We start from the raw sequence: 18685 nt of genomic DNA on the forward strand, positions 1-18685 counted from the left end.
AGCTAGCAGCATGATGGTCAGCTACCCTATTCCCAATATCCCCATCAAAGTCAACCCTGCAGGTCTCCTGATACCCAACAACAGAACAGGTGATAAGGTGGCCTGATACCTTCCATAATTAAGAGAGGAGCAGTGTTGGAATGAACTATGACTGATCTGGAAATAAGCAGTGTAGAAGACAAAAGAGGCCACTCCCCAAGGACAGGTCCAGATTCTGGCCTACAGTGTCCACCTTAGGTCATGGGAGGAATGAGGTACTGCTCCTGCCCATCCTCATAGGGCTCATGACCACAGGCAGGCATGCAGATGGCCCAGGCTGAAGATGAGCCCCCCCATTTCACACACCTCCCCCCACTAAGGAGAAACTGACCTACTGGCTAATTAACTAATGGTGTGAAATTATGCAGATGAGAAGACTCAAGAAGAGAAGGAAATGTCCCAAGTGACAAGACTGACCCAGGAGACCGGCAATTAACCAACTACTGTTGACGAAGAACCAACCAGCTATTAGTGCTGCCTGCCCCAGATGCCCTATTTATTTTGTGGGAGTGGCATAGTGTAACTAAGAGCTGGCGGCAGAGCCAGGCAGACCTGGGCTCAAACCCTGCCTCGGACACATGCTGGCTATGTGAACCTCTCACAGTGCCTTAAGCAAATCTCTCAGATTACACAAGGGGCTGCTATCAGTGCCCTCCAGCAGAAGGTCTTCCATATATCTTTATATAAGCACATGTTGTCTCCCCATCAGAACAGCGGCTCTTCAATGGAAGACACCGGTCCCTTTCTGTCTTTGGATCTCCAGTGCCTGGCCCATGGTCAGTGCTTAATAACTGCTGAGTGACTGATTAACCTCCCAAGAACTTGTGCTCTTCTTTAACACACCACAGAGAGGGTTGGAAACCACCATCTAGTGCAACCTTCTCCTTTCAGAGATAAGGAAAATAAGCGATGGGAAGCAACTTCCCCAAGGTCATGACCCAAGGCAAGATGGCGGTTCTCATCCAAGTGTAATGTCTTAAAGAGTATGGGGCCTTGTCTCATGAATCTTAGTATTCTCTGCTTTCCCTCTTCCCAAAGCCTTACACAAAGCTGGTGTTTGAGGAAGGTTTCTTGGACGTCTGAATGAATGGTGAGGTTAGTCCAGGAACTTATTAAACCACTGTTCCCGTCAAGTTGGCATGAAACAGTAGGTGTATTTTTCAGAGCAACGCAATTCACAAGAACAAGTCATTTACTCACCTGTCAAGATCTGGCCCCAAAATGAAGAACTTGAATTTATGGAGCGTGAGTGACTTTTTTCAGGCCAAATGTTATATTAGGCACATGGTACATAAGAGCCGCTGGGTCGGCAGAAGGGCCTGGCAACCAGGCTGTTATTATTCCCTAAAAGGAACTCTCAAGCAAAACCAGACACAAGGAACCACAGGATCGGAAGGCAAACACCAGACCGGCCACAGGCACCGGGCTGGCCATGGGCAACGTCCCAAGACTGCCACAGTGTGCCTCAAAGGGGGTAAAGGAAAGACTCCAAGGCAGGCCCAGGAGTTAGGGAGGGGCACTCCTGCTGAAATACCATCTGTCTGGGATGATGACAGGCCCAGTGGGCTGCCAGGAAAAATACCCACCCTCCCCACCACGTTCCACATAAGGTGGGGAGATGTAACTCAGGGCAAATATGCCACAGACAGGTGGGTTTTCTATTGCCCCTTTAAGTGCCACCACACAGCCATCTAACTAGTTTTGTTTCCTGATGTGTTTTTAAGTTCACCCCAAAGTTGGGGGACACTGGGGCAAAGAGAAAGGACTTCAGGGCAATCTCTAATACCTTCCCAACAGACATAGAGACATCTAATACAGACAGAAATACGTACAATGAGAACCAATCGTTAAAACGATGGCAAGCTTTACAGTAAATAAAGACTAAACACAAAGAGCAGGACATTTTCCTGAACAAAACAACCCTGATACCCCTTAGACTCTCAACTGAGTAAGCCCTTCGCCTGTGAACTGATTTTACAGAGAGTGAAAGGGAAATGCAGAAAGTCCATTCAATTCAGTGAAGACTTATTAGGCACCCACTGTGAGCAAGGCTGTGGAGCCTCACAGACTGACTGGTACCCGGGGCAGGACCAGAGAGCCCAGTTCAGCTCAAACTGCCTCTAACACACAGAATTCAGAGGCCTAACACAGCAGTGCTGCTTACCTGTAACTAACAATCCCACCAGGTGTGCCTAGGAGAGGGAAGGGAAGGCAGACTTATGCTACCCTAAGAGCAAACCCCGAAGAAAGAACCCCACCCATGAAGCCACACTGCGCTCTGCCCCTCCAGGGGCCTCCCTCTCTCTCAAAGGCCCAGCTTGTGTGTTCTACAGATTTGACTTCAAAGGAGTCACCACGTCCAGAGACACGTCCCTCTCACTGTAAATGCCTCTGGCTTGCCTGAGCCTCAGCACAATCAGAAGGGGCTGCAATCATCACAGAGAGCTGGGCCCTTTCCTTTGACTACATGGGAGGACCTGAATCAAAGATCAAGGCAGGTTCACATTCTTGAGGCAGCAATGAGAATGGATTTCATCCTATAAGGTCTCTGAGGGCTGGGGAGTTTTAGCAAGAACTCCTCCTCCCCAAAGGGATTCCAAAAGCAAAAGCCAGAGGGAAGGCTCTCATGTGTTCATTCAAACACGTCTCCTTTCACTCTACAATAAAGCAAAAGCCCAAAAGAAACGTAAGACGTGTAAAGTGAAAGCCTCTCCACTCCAGATGTTCACGTGGATTATTGGTGCCCAGACTGTGGTACAATCTTCTACTAAGCACACACTGGTCTGATCAGCCAGTCCGACACACTGTACTTTGACCCCACATCGTGATGGCTTTTCGGTCCTCTTCATGTACAAAGGACAACTGATTAAGGCCACCCAACCTGGAGTAGTCCTTCAAGCAAGGTGATCTGTAAACCAAGCCTCAGACAGCGTTGCCTGCTCCTTACCTTTTTTACTGGCTCTGGGGAGTCAAAACTCTCTTCCAGGTACAGTGTTTCCATGGGAACATCATCTCCAAACCCAAAAAAATCTTCCTCATCACTGGGGGCGTTGAAAATGTCAGCCACCTCTTCCGGTATCTGTTTGGGATTCAAAACAGATAGAATGATAAAAGTAGGGACTGGCAGGGCCAATGAGGGGTGAGGGAGAAAGGGTCCTGAGATAAAGTGAGCTCTCCCTTTCACAGTCCCATCAACACACTACTCACTCTTACAAACACACATTTGCCAAGAAGAGCCTCACTCCCTTGACTCAGGGATGGGAGGCATCGACTGTCACATTCATACCTATAAGTGCAATGGGGCCAAGAGAGAGGGGGCTGGGTAGACTTTTGTAAAATTCCAGAGATGTGTCCCTCTTACCATCACCCAGAATGAGGCAATCTTTCTACAGAAGCAATTTTCCATTTGCAGGCTAAAAAAAGATAGAACACAAGCCTCAGTTGCTGCTTATCTGATTATCATGGGTTATACTTAATTTAACCATGATCTTTCCATTCTGAGGCTTGGTACTTGGACTCTGGAGTCCGAGGGAGTATGGGCCCTGGCTTCCCTGTGTAACCCTGACCAATTCTTCCCGATGGCTGGGCAACAGTTTTCTCATCTATAAAGAGAAGGGATTAGTCTTGATAACTCTGGACCTGGATGTCGCCTGGTCCCCCTTAGGCTAGCACCTTCTCCTCCAAGGTCACCTGATATCTCCTCAGTATGTACATGAACCTATCTGGTACACATTTTCCCCATTAGAAAGTAAACTCCCTGTGGTAAACTCGGCTCTTTTCTTTGGATCTCCAGGGTTAAACAAGTGCCTAGGATGAGGATAAAGTCTTAATAAATGCTTGCAGATGGATTTCTCAAATCCTATAATCCTTACTAAAAACCCCACCACCTGGGGGGAGGGAGGAGAGAAGAAGCATTTCTATAGTATCTGGTGCTGCAAATCTCCTTTGATCCTCCCGACAACCCTGAGAAGGCAGTGCTGCTACTATGCCCATTTTAAGTTGAAAAAAGTGAGGCAAAGGGGATTAAGTGACTTGCCCAGGGTCCCACAAGTATTAAGTGTCCGAGGCAGGATTTGTACCCAAGTCTTCCAAGACTCCAAGCCCATAGCTCTGTTCACTGAACCACCTACCTACCTAAATTAGAGATTCAGATCGATTTAGTCACCTGGTTCAATCTCCTTCATTCTACATTTGAAGAAACCAAGGTCCTTGCTCAAGGTACCACAAGTTATAGTAACTGGCCTGAAGGGCTGATGTACAGGGCCCAGGCCTAGAGATGGAGGATCAGAGGACCTGGACCCAAAAATCCCTTTGGACTCACTGGCTGGGTTCAACTAAACTGTGAGGCAATGTTTTCACATCTTTAACATGAAGGGGTTGAAGGAGATGGTTCTAGGGTCCCTGCCAGTCTACATGCATGTTCTTATCATCCCTGCCCAGCTTTGAACTCAGAGGAGAAGACTGGGGAGCCACAGAAAAAGACTGCTTTGGAGAAAACCTTGCCAGCATTCAAGAGCTGTCCAAGATGGAATGGCCCACCTTTGGAAGCCATGGGCAGCTAGAGCGCTCAGGCCAAAGTCAGGAAGACTCATCTTCCTCAGATACTTCCTAGCTGTGTGACCCTGGGCAAGTCACTCAATCCTGTTTGCCTCAGTTTCCTCATCTGTAAAATGAGCTGGAGAAGGCAATAGCCAACCACTCCAGCATCTCTGCCATGAAAACCCCAGATGGGGTCATGAGGAGTGAGACATGACTAAACAAGGAAGCTGTGGACTCCTTCTCCATGGAGGTCTTTAAACCAAAGGAGATGACTGTAGAGGGGTTCATATGGCAGAATCATAGCTTAAGAATGAAAAGGACCTTAGAGGGACATCTAGGCCACCTCTCTCATTTTATAAAGGAGGAAACTGAGGCTGGCAGTGGCTAAGTGACTTGGCAAAGTTTGACCTGAGATCTCTTCCTGAAGTTCTGGGATTCTATGAATCAAGATTTGGAATCAAAGGACTAAGGTTTGAATCTCTGCTTTGAGAGTCACGACTTCTCTGCGCCTTGGTTTCCCCACTGCTTAGAAAACCTAGATGATTCCCCCAGAAGGTCTCTTCCAGTTCTCCAGCCACGACCCTTGAGGACCTCAGAGAAGCAAGGAAAAGGAAATCTTCATTTTCCTTTGACATCATTCTGACAGTCTTTTGAGCTGCCAGGATGAAAATCTTCCCCTTCCAGCCCACAAGAAAGGGTTAAGAGCAGCACATTCCCAGCTTTAATGACTTAATGGAAGAGCATCCAAGGGGCCAGCGAGCCTCAGGTCTATGAATACACGGCTCTTCCAGGGACCCCTGCATGAGCCCCGGAGTTATTGTGCAGACAAGCTTGCCACTGCTGGGACTGCTGTATGCCCAACTAATTTCTCCCTCTCCGGCTATTACTTCTGAATCTGCACCAGAGGGGTCATTGTGGGGGTGTAATTACCTATTAGGAACAAAAGGGGAAAAAATACACTTTTCCAGTGGAAGGCTTATGTTTTTAAAACCTCTTTGCATTCTTGGGGTAGGCAGGGGTTTCTGATTAAAGTAACTTGTGTGAAGGAACTTCAAAAGACCTTAAAAAATAAAGGGGACTTTGAGACACCTCCCCCCATTCCAGCCTTATTTTTTTTCCGAGCCTCTCATTAAAATGTTCAGAAGGCTCCCCCCTCCCCACCAGTCAAGCAAAGGCTTCATTTAACAAGCAAAGAAGAAGGCAGGATTTGTGTAAGGTAGACAGACACACTCAAAGGAGACTCACACAGAAGACACCCGTGCTCACGTCAGCCCCTTGCCCCCCCTTCCCCAATTGGACAACACACACTGTTCTTGGCATTGAGATCTGTCCCGTTCCCTCCCATCCATCTCCTGGGGCAGGAAGTTTAGATTTAGTCACTTCTGGGCCTTGGTGAACAGTCTAGACACAGAGCTCAATGGATTCTTGGTCAAAGAAGGTTTGAAGGAGATGGCCATCATGGACCAACCAACCCACTGAAGCCAGGAAGATTAGTGTTAGGGCTGGAACCCCTTCGTTTTACAGATGAGGAAACTGAGGTCCAGAAAGGGTCCATGATAGGAAAGGTCACAAAGGTCAGAACTCAGGTCCTCCCTTCTCTCCCTCCGTCACCAACACCCCATTATTCATTCAGTCTTCTTCCTCACCTGCTGCACTGAGCATATTCCACACCCCAGAAGGCTCCATCTCTGGCCCATCCCTCATGTGCTCTGCCCACAAGCACCTCCTTGCTCATGAAGGCTTTCCCTCCTCCCCTGCCAGATGTCTTGTTACATATTCTGAACATACCCACATGTTTTCTACACCCCTTAGGAAATAAGCTACTTGAAGGCAGGATATATTCAGTTTTGTCTGTGTCCTTTTCCCTAAACACAGTTCTTGGCACACAGTAGGCACTTAATAAACACTTGCTGATTGACTGATGGGCCCTATATCCATTGTACTTTCCAGTATTCCACATTGCCTCTCAGATCTGAGTTCTTTGCCTCAGCTCCCCCATCTATAAAATGGGGATAAGGCTCCCTTGCACAACCTACCTCTATAGAGCTCTTGGGAGATTTGAAAGAATCCGAAAGGCATTTTACAAACCATGACCATTCTATGTACACACTCAGCTATGAGGATTACAGTCCCAATGGGGAAATCCTCTTCTCTTTCTGAGGTGTGTAGGAATGAGGATGCTCATCCCATGTCTCACAGTGCTTGCTGCCCATCAAACCTATGTCCAACTACCGTCTGGTCCCCCCAAAAATGGCCAACACCAACCTTGCTGAGGCACTTCTCGGTGCCTTCTGAAAACTCCAAGAGCAAGGATTTCTGGACTCATATGACAGTGACCTGTATCTGCCTCTAGCAGAAAATCCCAACTCTTTACCTCAACATTTAGCCTCATCTCAACCTGGCACCTGCTTCCAATGGACTCCAAAGCCTTCTGATCAAGTCTACCACCACGCCTTGGCACCAACTGTACCAAGTCCAAAATGCTCTCAGAATTACCAAATTTAAGAATTAGAAGGGACCTCGATGGTCACCTACTCTAAGACTCTCCTTGGAGAGATGAAAAAACAATAAGACCAAGGGAGGGTAAGTGATTTGTCCTAGGTCCCCAGGTCCCGAGAATCAATGAACTTAAGAGCTGGAAAAAGCTCCAATGGCCAACTTGTCCCACAGAGACCTGAAGGGCATCACCTCTATAAAACACCCACTAAGTGCTCATCCAGCCTCTGCTCGACCTCTTAAAATCTTGGGTCAGCTCAGGGGTCCCATCCTCCTTGGGACCTTTCCTGATCCCTCAGTCCTTAATGCTGTCTCCTTCTAATGATCCCATGATTTCCCTGTTTATAATCCACACTCTTCTCTCCCACAGCAGACTATCCATTCCTTGAGGACAGCAGGGGCTGCCTTTTATCTTCTGTCTCAGTTTCTCCAACCCCCAAGCAGTGCCTGGCACAGAGCAGGGGCTTAAAAAAATGTCTGCTGAATTAAAAAGTCTCATCCCCATTTAACCAAAGCCTATTAAGTGAGGAATAAAAAGGCCCCAAGTTATTACTAATGCATGGGCAACCAGGAACCTTGGAAGCCAGACAGGTCGTTAAAACTATTTATCAGCAATTCCCCAATGTCAAAAAGACTCTTATGAAAGGCACTCCCTGACACATCCTGGAAAGAAGCACCTCGTTAATAGCTTATATTCCCTCATAAATGAAAAATGTCAGCTCTGTCTTACACATCCCTGAATGGGCCAGCTCCAACGTATAGGAAGTGAGTCAGTTCTCTCCGTGTTGGAAGGCCCAGAAAATATGGCCCTCTCCGTATTGGAAGACCAAACACACACAAGGGCCGCCTGTTGAGAAGGTTCTGGAAAGGATCCGGAGTCAGGAAATCCAAAACACACACCAGCCCTTTGGAAAGAGAAATACTGAGACCAAGCCTGCTTGGAAAGATTCTAAATGAAGTGCATTAACATGCAACATGATGGCATTTTTCCTGATGGACAAGTTGGCAAGGCTTCTCTGATCTTGGTGGCACCGAATGCCCCAAGGCCACGCAGATGACTTTGGAAGAGGGGTCCATCTGTGAAGACAGCCATCCTGTGATCCACTGGAGACCAAAGCCAGGGGTCTTCCCAGTCACACAAACTCAGGGATCAAGGGGGTCTCAGGCCATTACATGATCCAGTCCACACACCTTTGCATCATGTACCTGACACATCAAATTTACCTTCATGATACACCTGCACAACTGTCCATCCCAGGTATGGGTCCCTGGGCAAGCCAGTCTATCTGTCTATGTTTTCTCATCTCTAAATTGAGGAGATTGCATCTGGTGTCCTCGTATGATTTACAAAAAGTCTATGAGAAGAGTACTGCCTGTTGTGCCCCACCCCAGGGAGGAGGGGAGAGGAGCGTAGATGGTCAGAGGCTGTAAAAAAACCAAATGCGGCTGGATGACAGGAGACAGTCAGCCCTTATAACTGGAGAGTTCAGAGAAGCACTGTAATGGTAGCTTCCACTTACTGCACACCACATACACACATCCTACACAGATGCCCTGAAAAGCAAAAAATAAATAGTCCTTGCCCTAGAAGGGCTTACATTCTATTGACAAGAAAAACAGGTGTACATACAAGTGTATACAAACGTTGCTCATCTCTGCAGAACTCAGATGCCCAGAAGAACCACTGTGTGTCCGTTCTTTGCTACTAAAGCACTAAATCTGGAGACATGACATATCATCAATGGAAGCATATTTGATTTGGTCTGTGTAGGCGTTCCCTTATTTCACACGAATACCCCCATTTTAGGAAGGCTCCTGATAACATGGAAGGGAGCCAGGCCCCATGCTCAAAGAGGAGAGATGGGGTGAAGGAAAGTACTGTCACCTAAAGAGGGGCTAAATCTATTATCTCCAAGCCAAGGCCTGAGCCTGGAGCAGTGGGGTGGCTATCACAAAGGGGTGAATCCAGGGCTCCCCTTTCCATGGAAGTCTTCCCACAAAGGCCTGGAGGGAATGTACTCTTAAATCCAAATCTAGGAGTATGGTGAACCAAAGTCCTGTCCAGGATTCTATGATCCAGTGACCTCCAATGAAGTGGCTGGCTTCAGTAGTGGCCCCCTTGGCTTCTATTCAGCTCTGCATTAGGAAGTAGTTCTTGTTTACAACTTTTACCCATCATTTTTCCTCCCACCCTCAGGGGCACGATGACGTCTAGTGCCCCCTAGCAGGGATTAGGGGCTCTACAAACAGGGCAAGATGGTTGTCACTTTCTCTACAGGAGACCAGACACCCCCAGGGAATCCCCAATGAAAGCTGGATTAGTGGGAATGCGGGGCAGCCAACTGCAGGGGCCTCAGTGCCACATTGTTCACCCCAAGAAGCTCTTCCTGGACATCCTCCACAAATCCTGCCTATATATAAAGAGGCCAGTACAAGAGGAATCCAGAGTAGATGGAAGGGACAGGAAGGCTACAGCAGGAAATAACAGATTAAAAACTTTGAGAAAGGATAAATCTAAAAACTCTTCAAATTGACTTCGGATACACAACAAAAGAGACTGGTGTAACACTCCATATGAGAAACCCAAAATGGATGAAAAATGCCTGTTGCCATGATCCTGACATGCAGCAGAATGGCTGGGCCATTGACTTCATCTATCAGAAGATGGACCAGGTCTTGGCTTTGAAGAGGTCTAGTGAGCTGAGCTCAGAAGGGAAAAGGAAGGAGGGGATGCACTGGGTCTCCACTGGGGAAGAGTATTGAGTACCAGTAGTTGGCAGGTGTTGGGATTGGAAGCTCAATTCCGTGTGGACAGTCTCGGGCGGGTAAAGGTGGGAGCTTCTAAATCTTAGAGCTCTCACGAGACCTCCCCAGGAAACGGCAGGGAATCGAGGTGAACCGAGCTATCTCGAGTAATTCCGCCTCTTCCCGTGAGAAACGTGATGGGAGAGAGATCTCCCCGCCCTCGAGATGGTCCCGGATCTGGGCACACCTAGTTACCTAACAGCACGGTATTCAGATGCAAACTATGCGGCTGAAGGTTAAGTAGGATTGAGGAAGCCTGAAAGCTCTCTTAGCACGTGAGGAGCCAAGAGGACAGTAGGCTCCGCTTCTCTTCTTTCCTCTCTCCCCTCCCCCTCTCTCCCCGCTTGTACTTCTACTTCCAGTCCCTTAAGATCTTAGCCTCCTTAGGAAATCTCCCCCTCTTCCTCCTAAGGAAGATCCCCCTGCACTTGTAACCGAGACCCTGAAATAAAGCTCAACCCTTGTTCGACTCTGGAACGTCCTTTCTCTCATATGAGCATCCAGTTTTGGCCAACCGAAGACCTCAGAGGTGAGGTAAGAAGACTCAGGTAGCCCACACAGGCCTCTAGGCCTGGCAGGCAGGTATGGGAGGATTGAGTGAGGGCTTTCTAAGGATGGGGGAGACCTGGGCATGTCTGTAGGTAGCAGGGAAGAAGCCAGTGTATGGTAAGCTTCTTGAAGACAGGGACTGTTTCTTTGTATTCTGGGCACTTCCTTTACCCCATCTTGCCTAGAAGGGGTACAGGTTCTGAGAGGCTAAGACAGCGGCTAAGAGGTGAAGCTACAATTTGAACTTGGATCTCTCCTGACTCCAACCTGACTCCAAGACCATCGCTCAATCTACCATCCCTCCTTGCCATCCCTCTATTTGACGGATGAAGAAACAGAAGCCCAAGGAGATGTCTTGTCACCAACTTGCATGCAGTCTGAGATATCGGAAAGGGAGGGCTGACATCTTGTCCAGCATCATGTCCTTCCCAAGTGGGGTCATGGGACAGGTGAAGGGGAAAGGAGGCCCCACAGAACACTAGAACCCTTTCACTCTACCCCAAGACAGAAAGCATTCAGGGAGCTAGGCGCCTGCCTGGCCATCATCCAGGCACCAATGATTACCTTTGCACCCCATCTGCCAAAGACCACACTCTATAGATATGTATGTACAACTGTGAAAGACATTAAGGGGACAGGGGAAAAAAAGAGCAAATATATAAATCTCCTGGATCCCAGGCCCAAGGACACTGACGTTCTGTGCCAGCGGCAGACTTTCCTGGAGCGGATCTACTAGAGACCTTTGAAATGGCCGTGCCAAAGACCACGAAAGTTCTGAAGACACCGAGCCTTTAGAACTCCAGCCTGCTAGACCCAGGCGGCTAAAGACACCTGGCTGCCGGCCCCAATGAACATGTACACACTGCTCCAATGTGTGGGCCATTTCTTATTCCCACTTATAGAAGGATAAGGGAGACCATTTTGTAAAAGAAGTCAACTGTTAAGGCCGGCCAAGCAGTCTTCCCCCAGGTGTTTTTGGCTGGCACCTTTAAAAGGCAGATTCTCCAACCCTTTTTTAAAGCTATCTAAGAGGTTATCCACTTGAAACACTCTCATGGAAGCTTTCAGAAGCCTTTTTTTTAAGACACTAATAAGGTCCGAGGTGAGAAGTCAGAGAAGATGAGAATTAAACTGGTTAACAATTATAAAATATCTCTCTTTTACTCATCTGAGTTTTCCTAAATGCTTTTAAGGGAAAAAATTTCAAATTCAACTCAACATATCTTTATTCAGTAGCAAAATGTGTAAGGCACTAAGATATGCACGGTCCTAGCCCTAAGTGGGCCGTAAAATTATAGATTTTAAAAGTGGATCCTAAATAGGAAAAGCTGCTAAAACGAGGCCACAGTTATAAAGCGCTGCTTTGCAAACCTTAAGGCTATATAACATGCTACCTATTATTATAGCATCATTATTAAAATGCTGGCACGTCATTGTTGATGGCCTCTTAGGGAATCCCCAAATTAGAGTCTTACAGCACTCCAGGAGCACAGATTTAGAGATGGAATAGGCCTTCAGTGTACATCAGGGAAATGGAGTGACTTGTCCTGTCACAAAGAATAAATGTCAGAATTAAGATTTGAACTCAGGTCTTTTAACTACTAATCAAGAACTGCTCTATACCACCTCAGCTCAGTAAGTATGTATTAAACATCTGCTGTGTGAAGAGGACTGTGATAGATGCTGAGAAACACACCGAGCTTAGGAAAAACATCTAGTCCTTGTCTCAAAAAACTTACTGGGGGATAAGGTATAAACCCATAACTGTATTGTATGATAGGGCATGGGTGACCTAAACTAGATTAAAATGTAATTAGGAAATACTGAACAGAATGAAGAAATAGAACATAAATAACGCTAATGTGTGGTTTTCTAAGTCAACACGCAGCCACAGTTCAGTTTCTACTGTGTTAGACAGGCCCCAGAGAAGTACAAGGGGATGGTCCGAGTTAATGCTAAAAGCAATACCAGTCAATGAGATCAAGACAGGCATCACCAAGGAGGGGGCAGTAAAGGATGGGCAGGAATTCATAGGTTAAGTAGGGGGAAGGAGGACATTCCAGATACAGGAAACAGGCAGGAAACCAGAGGGATTGTTGAGATGATAGGAACCCTCCAGGGATGGACTATTTAGACCTGAGTGGGAGCTGAGAGCTCACTAGTTCAAACTCCTTAGCTTACAGATGAGGACAGGACATCCCTGGGAGGCACCACCTGCCCAAGATCACCCACTGGGTCTAGTGAGCAGCAAGGCTGGGAGTCAAACTCAGGTGCCCTGACCCTAGATTCACTCCTTTCTCCCATACTTCAGGCTACTGCAGAGGAGAATGGAGGTGAGAGGAAGGATGGTGGCAGACTAGAGAGAGCTTAACTCCAGGTGAAGGAGTCTGTCTCTTACTCTGTAGATGAGGGAAGACCCCTGGAGAGTTCTTAATAGAGCCTCATTACCAGAAATGTGCTTGATCATTTGTGATGGGGATGACAGCAGTGGGCAACAGGCACCAGAGAGTGGGAAGACAGGACAAGGGTATGGATCCGTCAGGAGACTCAAGCAGCAGATACTAAGGCCTTATAGATTATGGTAAGAACAGTGAAAGTAGGCAAAGAGAGACAGAGAGAAGGACAGACAGACAGAGAGAGTAAGAAACAGAGTAAGAGAGAGACAGAGAGCTCAGAGCTGCAAGCAACACCATGTAAGGCTCAGTAAGCTTAGGGGACTTATCCAAAGTCACAACGTAGAGTGGAAAGAGCTTGGAGTCACAGGACCTGGGTTCAAACCCCAGGTCTGCTATGGTATACCTGTATGGCCTTGAACAATTCCCTTTAACCTCTCTCTGCCTCATTTTCCACCTCTGTAAAATGAGATATACTCTAAGGTGTCTTCAGCTCAAAATGGATGATTTTGTGATGAATATACCTAAGGTACCCCCAGCCACCTGCCACAGGTAGGTAGTAAAAGGGACAGAGACTGAACCTGGGAGTTGGAAAGATGAATTTAAAATACCTTCTCTCAGGGTGATGTGACTGCTAGCTGGTCAATGAAACTCAGGCCACGAACAGGCCTGTCAAATCCTACACCAAGTCCTCGCCATCTCCCCAAGTTCGAGGAACATCTACGTTTGAGGATGCTGGGATTTTGGTGTGAAACATTAAACTGCTACTCACTAGAACAGGCCCTCTGAGTGCAGGGACTGTTTCCTACAGAGCGGCTCACCCAAAGGAGGGGCCTCGTAAATGTCTGGTGATGGGTTCATTTTACATGCACATGTCTTCCATCCCAAAATAACATAAGCCCCTTGAGAGCAGGTCTGGTTCTCTCCCCCAAACCTAGCACAGGCTGCAGACCCTTAATAAATGATTGTTTTTCAGCAAAGGGGAAGGGAATGAACATTTATGTAGCACCTACTATGTGCTAAGGATAAGCAACTACATGATCCTAAGGGATTTATAATTATTATCTCATTTGATCCCCACAACAAGCTTGGGAGGCAGGTGGTGCTGTTATCCCCATTTACAGATGAGGAAACTAAGGCAAACAGAGAGGAAGTGACTTGCTCAGGATCGCACGGCTAGGAAGGGTCTGCAGCTGGATATGAACCCAGGACTTGGTTGTTCTTCAGAAAACAGGTAGAAAAAGGATAGACTTTAAAAGGATAGTCTTTAAAAAAAATCCAGCTTCTTGGAAGGTAGGGGGTACAAATGATCACCTGCTTTGGGGTTCCCAAGTTCTGTGGGTGAAGTCACCTTTACAAAACACTTGACATACTTGAGCTCTGAGGAAATGTCTCCCCCCTGCCCCTCCAGACTTTCCTCCTACCAGGCCTCTTCCCAGCCAAACTGGCCAAGGAGCTGTTCCCCAAATACAGCTTTCCATCTCCCACCCAACATGTCTGCTGCCCGCCATGGCTTCCTTCCTCTTGGGCTCCCCAAGTCTTGTGTCCTGATCCCCATCCCCTCCTTTTCCTTAGAGCTCTGCTCCTTCCCCAGATTTGCTGACCTGTGCATGGGCGTGCTCTAACCTCCCAACCCGTGTAGAAGGTGAGCTGTTTGAGGCCACGGGCTGGGATTTTTCTTTCTTTTCCACCCCTGGTCCTTAGCACAGTACCAGGCACATGACAGCGTGCTTAATAAATTTTTGCTGATCCTTGGTTTTGGATCCCCAAAGCCCCATTCCTTGAAAATAGCAGTCACTTAACAATAGCTGATTGAACTAAATTAGATTTTAAAGAAAATTCTAGGAAGTGCTGAGTTCAGCAGTGGCAATGCCAGGCCTAGCTCCTGGGCACATCCCTGAGCTCTCCTTTTACTAATTTAGGCCAATGTACACAAATGATCTTACTCTACAAACGACCAGAAAGGCCTTTAGAGGCTGTCTAGTCTGAAGCCATTTTACAGATGTGGCAACTGAGGCACAAAGAATGTAAGTGACTTAAGTGCATGCAGGTATTCCTAAATGGAGGTGCTAGGGGTCTAAACCCAGTAGCTCCTTCCTCCACCCAGATTTGCAGCTAAATCAATGAAAACCCACAGCATTCATGGAGAGCCAGTGGTAGTTCCCAGGCTAATTGAAACGTGCGTCACCTGCGGTACCCACAGGATTCCTTACCCTCTTCCATGCTTTTGTGCAGAAAAAGCCACAACCCCCAAGGTCAAAAGCAGAGACCTCCAAGGCTGGGAGGAAGAGAGGCCCAGAATTCCATACAAATCTGAATTCCTCAGGTAACTTCTGAGGTTAGGTGTGCAGAATAACAGCCAAGTGGCACAAGGACAAAGCAGTTAGGTTGTGGGTCAGCTGTGTCTGACTCTGGGACCCTGTGGGACCATATTGTCCACAGGGTTTTCTTGGCAAAGATACAGGGGTGGTTTGGTATTTCCTCATCCCATGATTACAGCAAACAGAGTTAAGTGACTTGCCCAAGGTCACCATCACACCAGCAGCCACAATCCTGAGACCTTAGAGCATTCTTCCATTCTGTCGATTTCTAATCCAATCCTTCATTAACTGGTGGAATTCCAAGGCAGAAGGAGCCAAGGAAGTCCGTGATTCCCAGCTCCCAATCTCTTTTCTCCTTTCTCTTCCCAACCTCCAGGAGCAGCTTTAAGGTTTTTCTTTCCCCAGCTATTTGCTTTTCTAGGAAACCACATCTTCAGTCTTTTGAATGAGCTCAATTCACCAGCTTTTGGGATGGCTGTACTACACACTGGGCACAAAGAGAGAAATCACAGCCTGCCCTCAGGAACTTATGTTCCACTCAACCGAAAGCCAAGGCTTACTGGAGCTCAGTGCTGGTCAGGCTATGGTAACCTACTTTTCCTTCCACAAATCTTATTCTAGTTTTATTTAAACACAATCCTCGAATTTGAGAGTTGGAAGGGCAGGTCCATGTAGGAAAGCTATCAGAATCACAGCTGGAAGGGACTCTGGCAGCCATTAACTTTACAGAGAAGAAAACTGAGGTCCAGAGTGGGGGAGGGCACAGTCACTAAGGGCTACCACCTTTGTCCCAGTCCACCCAGTCTTTCTCCACTCACTGGAATTGCAAATAAATGGCTTTCACTGAGAGGATGAGCAGGGCACATTTCCACTAGAAAAAACACCTTAATCTGTACAGCTCATCCGTTCTTTAAAACACCTGATCTTATATATGGCAATTTGTTCCAACTTGTAAAGAATGTGTTGGCTGGGATCTGCGGGTTTAACTCTGCACAGTTAAAAAGTTTATTCAACATACTTGAGAGAGAAAGGACAGAGGGGATGGGGGAAAGGGGAAAGAGGAGAGAGGGTGGGGGGAAAAGGGGGAAGAGGGAGGAGGAAGAAGAGAGGGAAGGGGGAAAAAGGGAGGAGACAGAAAAGGAGGAAGGGAAAGAGGGGAGGGAGGGAGAAGGAAGAGGTGGTAGAGGGAAGGGAGGGATACAGGTTTTCTCATAATACATTCCAATCTCCAATTCAGCTGCCCCCTTCTTCCCAGTACAATATACTATCTTCAGATAATGTGGCTCCCAGGTTTTGTCTGAGAAAATTATAAGTTCATGAATTGAAAAGAAACTGATTAAATGCTTGCGCTGCGCTTGTTTTAGTCTAGTTTTACGCAGAAGGTGAGCTCCCTGAGGACAGGCACTACGTTTACCTCTGTGAGCCCTCAGAGTTGACTCGGTCCTGACACATCCAACTGATTAACAAAATGCTCCTGGCACCCTTACGTTCCTATCAGGAAGAGCTCTCAGACTTGATACCAAGTCAGTCACTTCTCCACTTCCCAATCCTCCTTTGGGAAGTGAGGGGGCTGGGGGAGATGGTGTCTAAAGTCTCTTTTTAGTTCTAATCTAGGATTCTATGGACTTCCCCACTTGGGGGCTGAGAACAGCCGGGAGACAAGATTGGAAGCCAGGTCCACTGGCCCCAAAGCCTTCCAGCTCCCAAGAGCCGGCTGTCTCTGGGGTTCAGGGTCCCAACAGGTCCCCTCCAGTGCCTTCCCCTGCTAAGCCTTCAGGATCCTGGTGACTCGATGACCCCTTGGATGGTCCTAAGGGAGCCCAGGCCAGAAGCATCACTAACACAGCCAAGTTTCACACAAGGAGCACTCTACTAGAAATTCTGGCTTCCTCCATCCAGCCCAGACAAATAATGTGTATTTTTCTTGTTTTTATTTCTTCCCCTCATTTAAAAAGTTTCTAAAACCCCAAATACATCTCACAAGATAGGCTTGCCAACACAGACAAAATACAAACTTTCCGGCGGTTTGATTAAATAATGTGAGGAGCGGCAACTATTCCGTTGGAAGCTTTTTCCAAGCAGGGGCTTGGTGTCTGGCCAGGGGAGCAGCTTCAGCCAATGGCCAAATGGGAGCGCGCTAAATCAACACTGGCTGGGCACTGCACAAGCGGGGCATCTCAGTTCCGTGCCCCACCTTCCAAGTTCCCCCGCCCCCGGTCCCCGGTCCGAGCGTCCCTGGGGTCCCCCACCAAGCCCTGCCCCCCCTTCCTTCCCACCCCTGACCCCGTTCTTTTTAGTTTACAAACAATCGCGGGGTCCTGGGGGACCCCGTCTGGGCCAGCGCGCTCCCTCACCTTCCTTTTCCACTCAGATTTCTTACTGACCAGAACAGCGTGTTTCACTGGGCGGGTCGGGGCAAGGGGGCATCTGAGAAACCAACCCAACGTCTGCTGGGCATCTTACCCAACCGGGGGGTGCACGGGGAGGGTCCCCGGAAATCCCTTCCTTTCAGCCCTGAATCCAGGGGCTCTCGCTCGGGAAGCGTCCCCAAGCCCCTACCCACGGGCACGGGGCACACGCGCGCACGCGGGCCCAAGTGCAACACGAGACAGACCCATCGTGGCCAGCAGCGCTCCCGGCGCGCCCGGGGAAGGCCCGGAGGGGCCATGCGTGCAGCCCCGAGCCTCACCTCTGCAGCCGCCGCCGGCTCCATGCTCGCTCCTAGCCGGGCCGGGCTGGGCGCGCCGCGGACGTTCGCGAACGGCCGGCCCGGGCGCAGCCGCTACAAAGTATCGGGGCCAGCCCGCACTCTCGGCCCACGTCCGAATGCAGACGCCGAGCGGCGGGCGGGCTACGCGCGGGCCCCTGAGCGATCGCACTCGGCTCCCGGCCGTGGGGGGGAGACGGCCGCCAGGCCGCCCGCCTCGGGCCGCTCCGGGCGCGCCGCGAGCCCCGCGCGTGGCGCCCGGCCTCGCAGCCGTGGCCTTCCACGCTCGTCCCGGCCGGGGGCGCGAGGGAGGGGCGGCGGCCGCGCGTGGGCGACGGCTGGCCGGGCCGAGGTGGCGGCGTCCCCCCCGTAGTGTGGGGCGCCAGTGGAGCGGTCCGATCGGCTCTCTGCGCGGGAGAGTGCTAGGGGGACGGGCCCTCCTGGCCCGGGATCGCAGCCACCTGGGCCGGGGCTCGGGCACGGAAGGAGCCGGGGCCGCTCGTCCCCTGGACGAGCACTGCAGCGGACCCCGGAGCCCCACCCGCCCCGGGCTGGTGTTTCTGGGGGGCTTTGTGACCCGCTCTGCACTTGGGGTGGGCTTTGCTTAGGAAGGGGCGCGCGTTGGGAGCTGGCTGCCAGTGCACGCCCATGTGCCCACGGCTGTGCAAGCCTGGCCAGGGCCGCCGCAGCCCCAGCCCGGGCAAGGGCTTGGCTCTAGCTTTTGGGAGAGCCACGCTCGTGGGAGGCTGGCTGTCCTTGCTTGTAGCCTCCACTTTTGCAAAGCATGGCGCTCAGCAAAGCTCCTAATGCATCACGTGGAAATGTTCGTGCTCCGC

General features: G+C 49.2%; 1 protein-coding gene across 2 annotated transcripts in view; it reads right to left on the reverse strand.

Moving 5' to 3' along the window:
• Nucleotides 1–18078, reverse strand: part of CDCA7L (cell division cycle associated 7 like) — a 29898-nt gene extending 11820 nt beyond the window's left edge. Inside the window, exons 1-2 of one of the 2 annotated variants that reach the window (XM_072650895.1) lie at nucleotides 17832–18078; nucleotides 2987–3118 (exon numbers count right to left, since the gene is read on the reverse strand). In XM_072650895.1, coding sequence (XP_072506996.1) covers nucleotides 2987–3118; nucleotides 17832–17855 — 156 coding nt within the window. In that variant the 5' untranslated portion in view covers nucleotides 17856–18078. The remainder of the gene's footprint in view (nucleotides 1–2986; nucleotides 3119–17831) is intronic. The other variant, XM_072650897.1, reaches the window with a different exon arrangement.
• Between the last annotated feature and the right edge of the window lie 607 nt (nucleotides 18079–18685).

Source organism: Notamacropus eugenii, chromosome 3, assembly GCF_028372415.1.
Source record: "Notamacropus eugenii isolate mMacEug1 chromosome 3, mMacEug1.pri_v2, whole genome shotgun sequence".
NCBI classification, from domain to species: Eukaryota; Metazoa; Chordata; class Mammalia; order Diprotodontia; family Macropodidae; genus Notamacropus; species Notamacropus eugenii.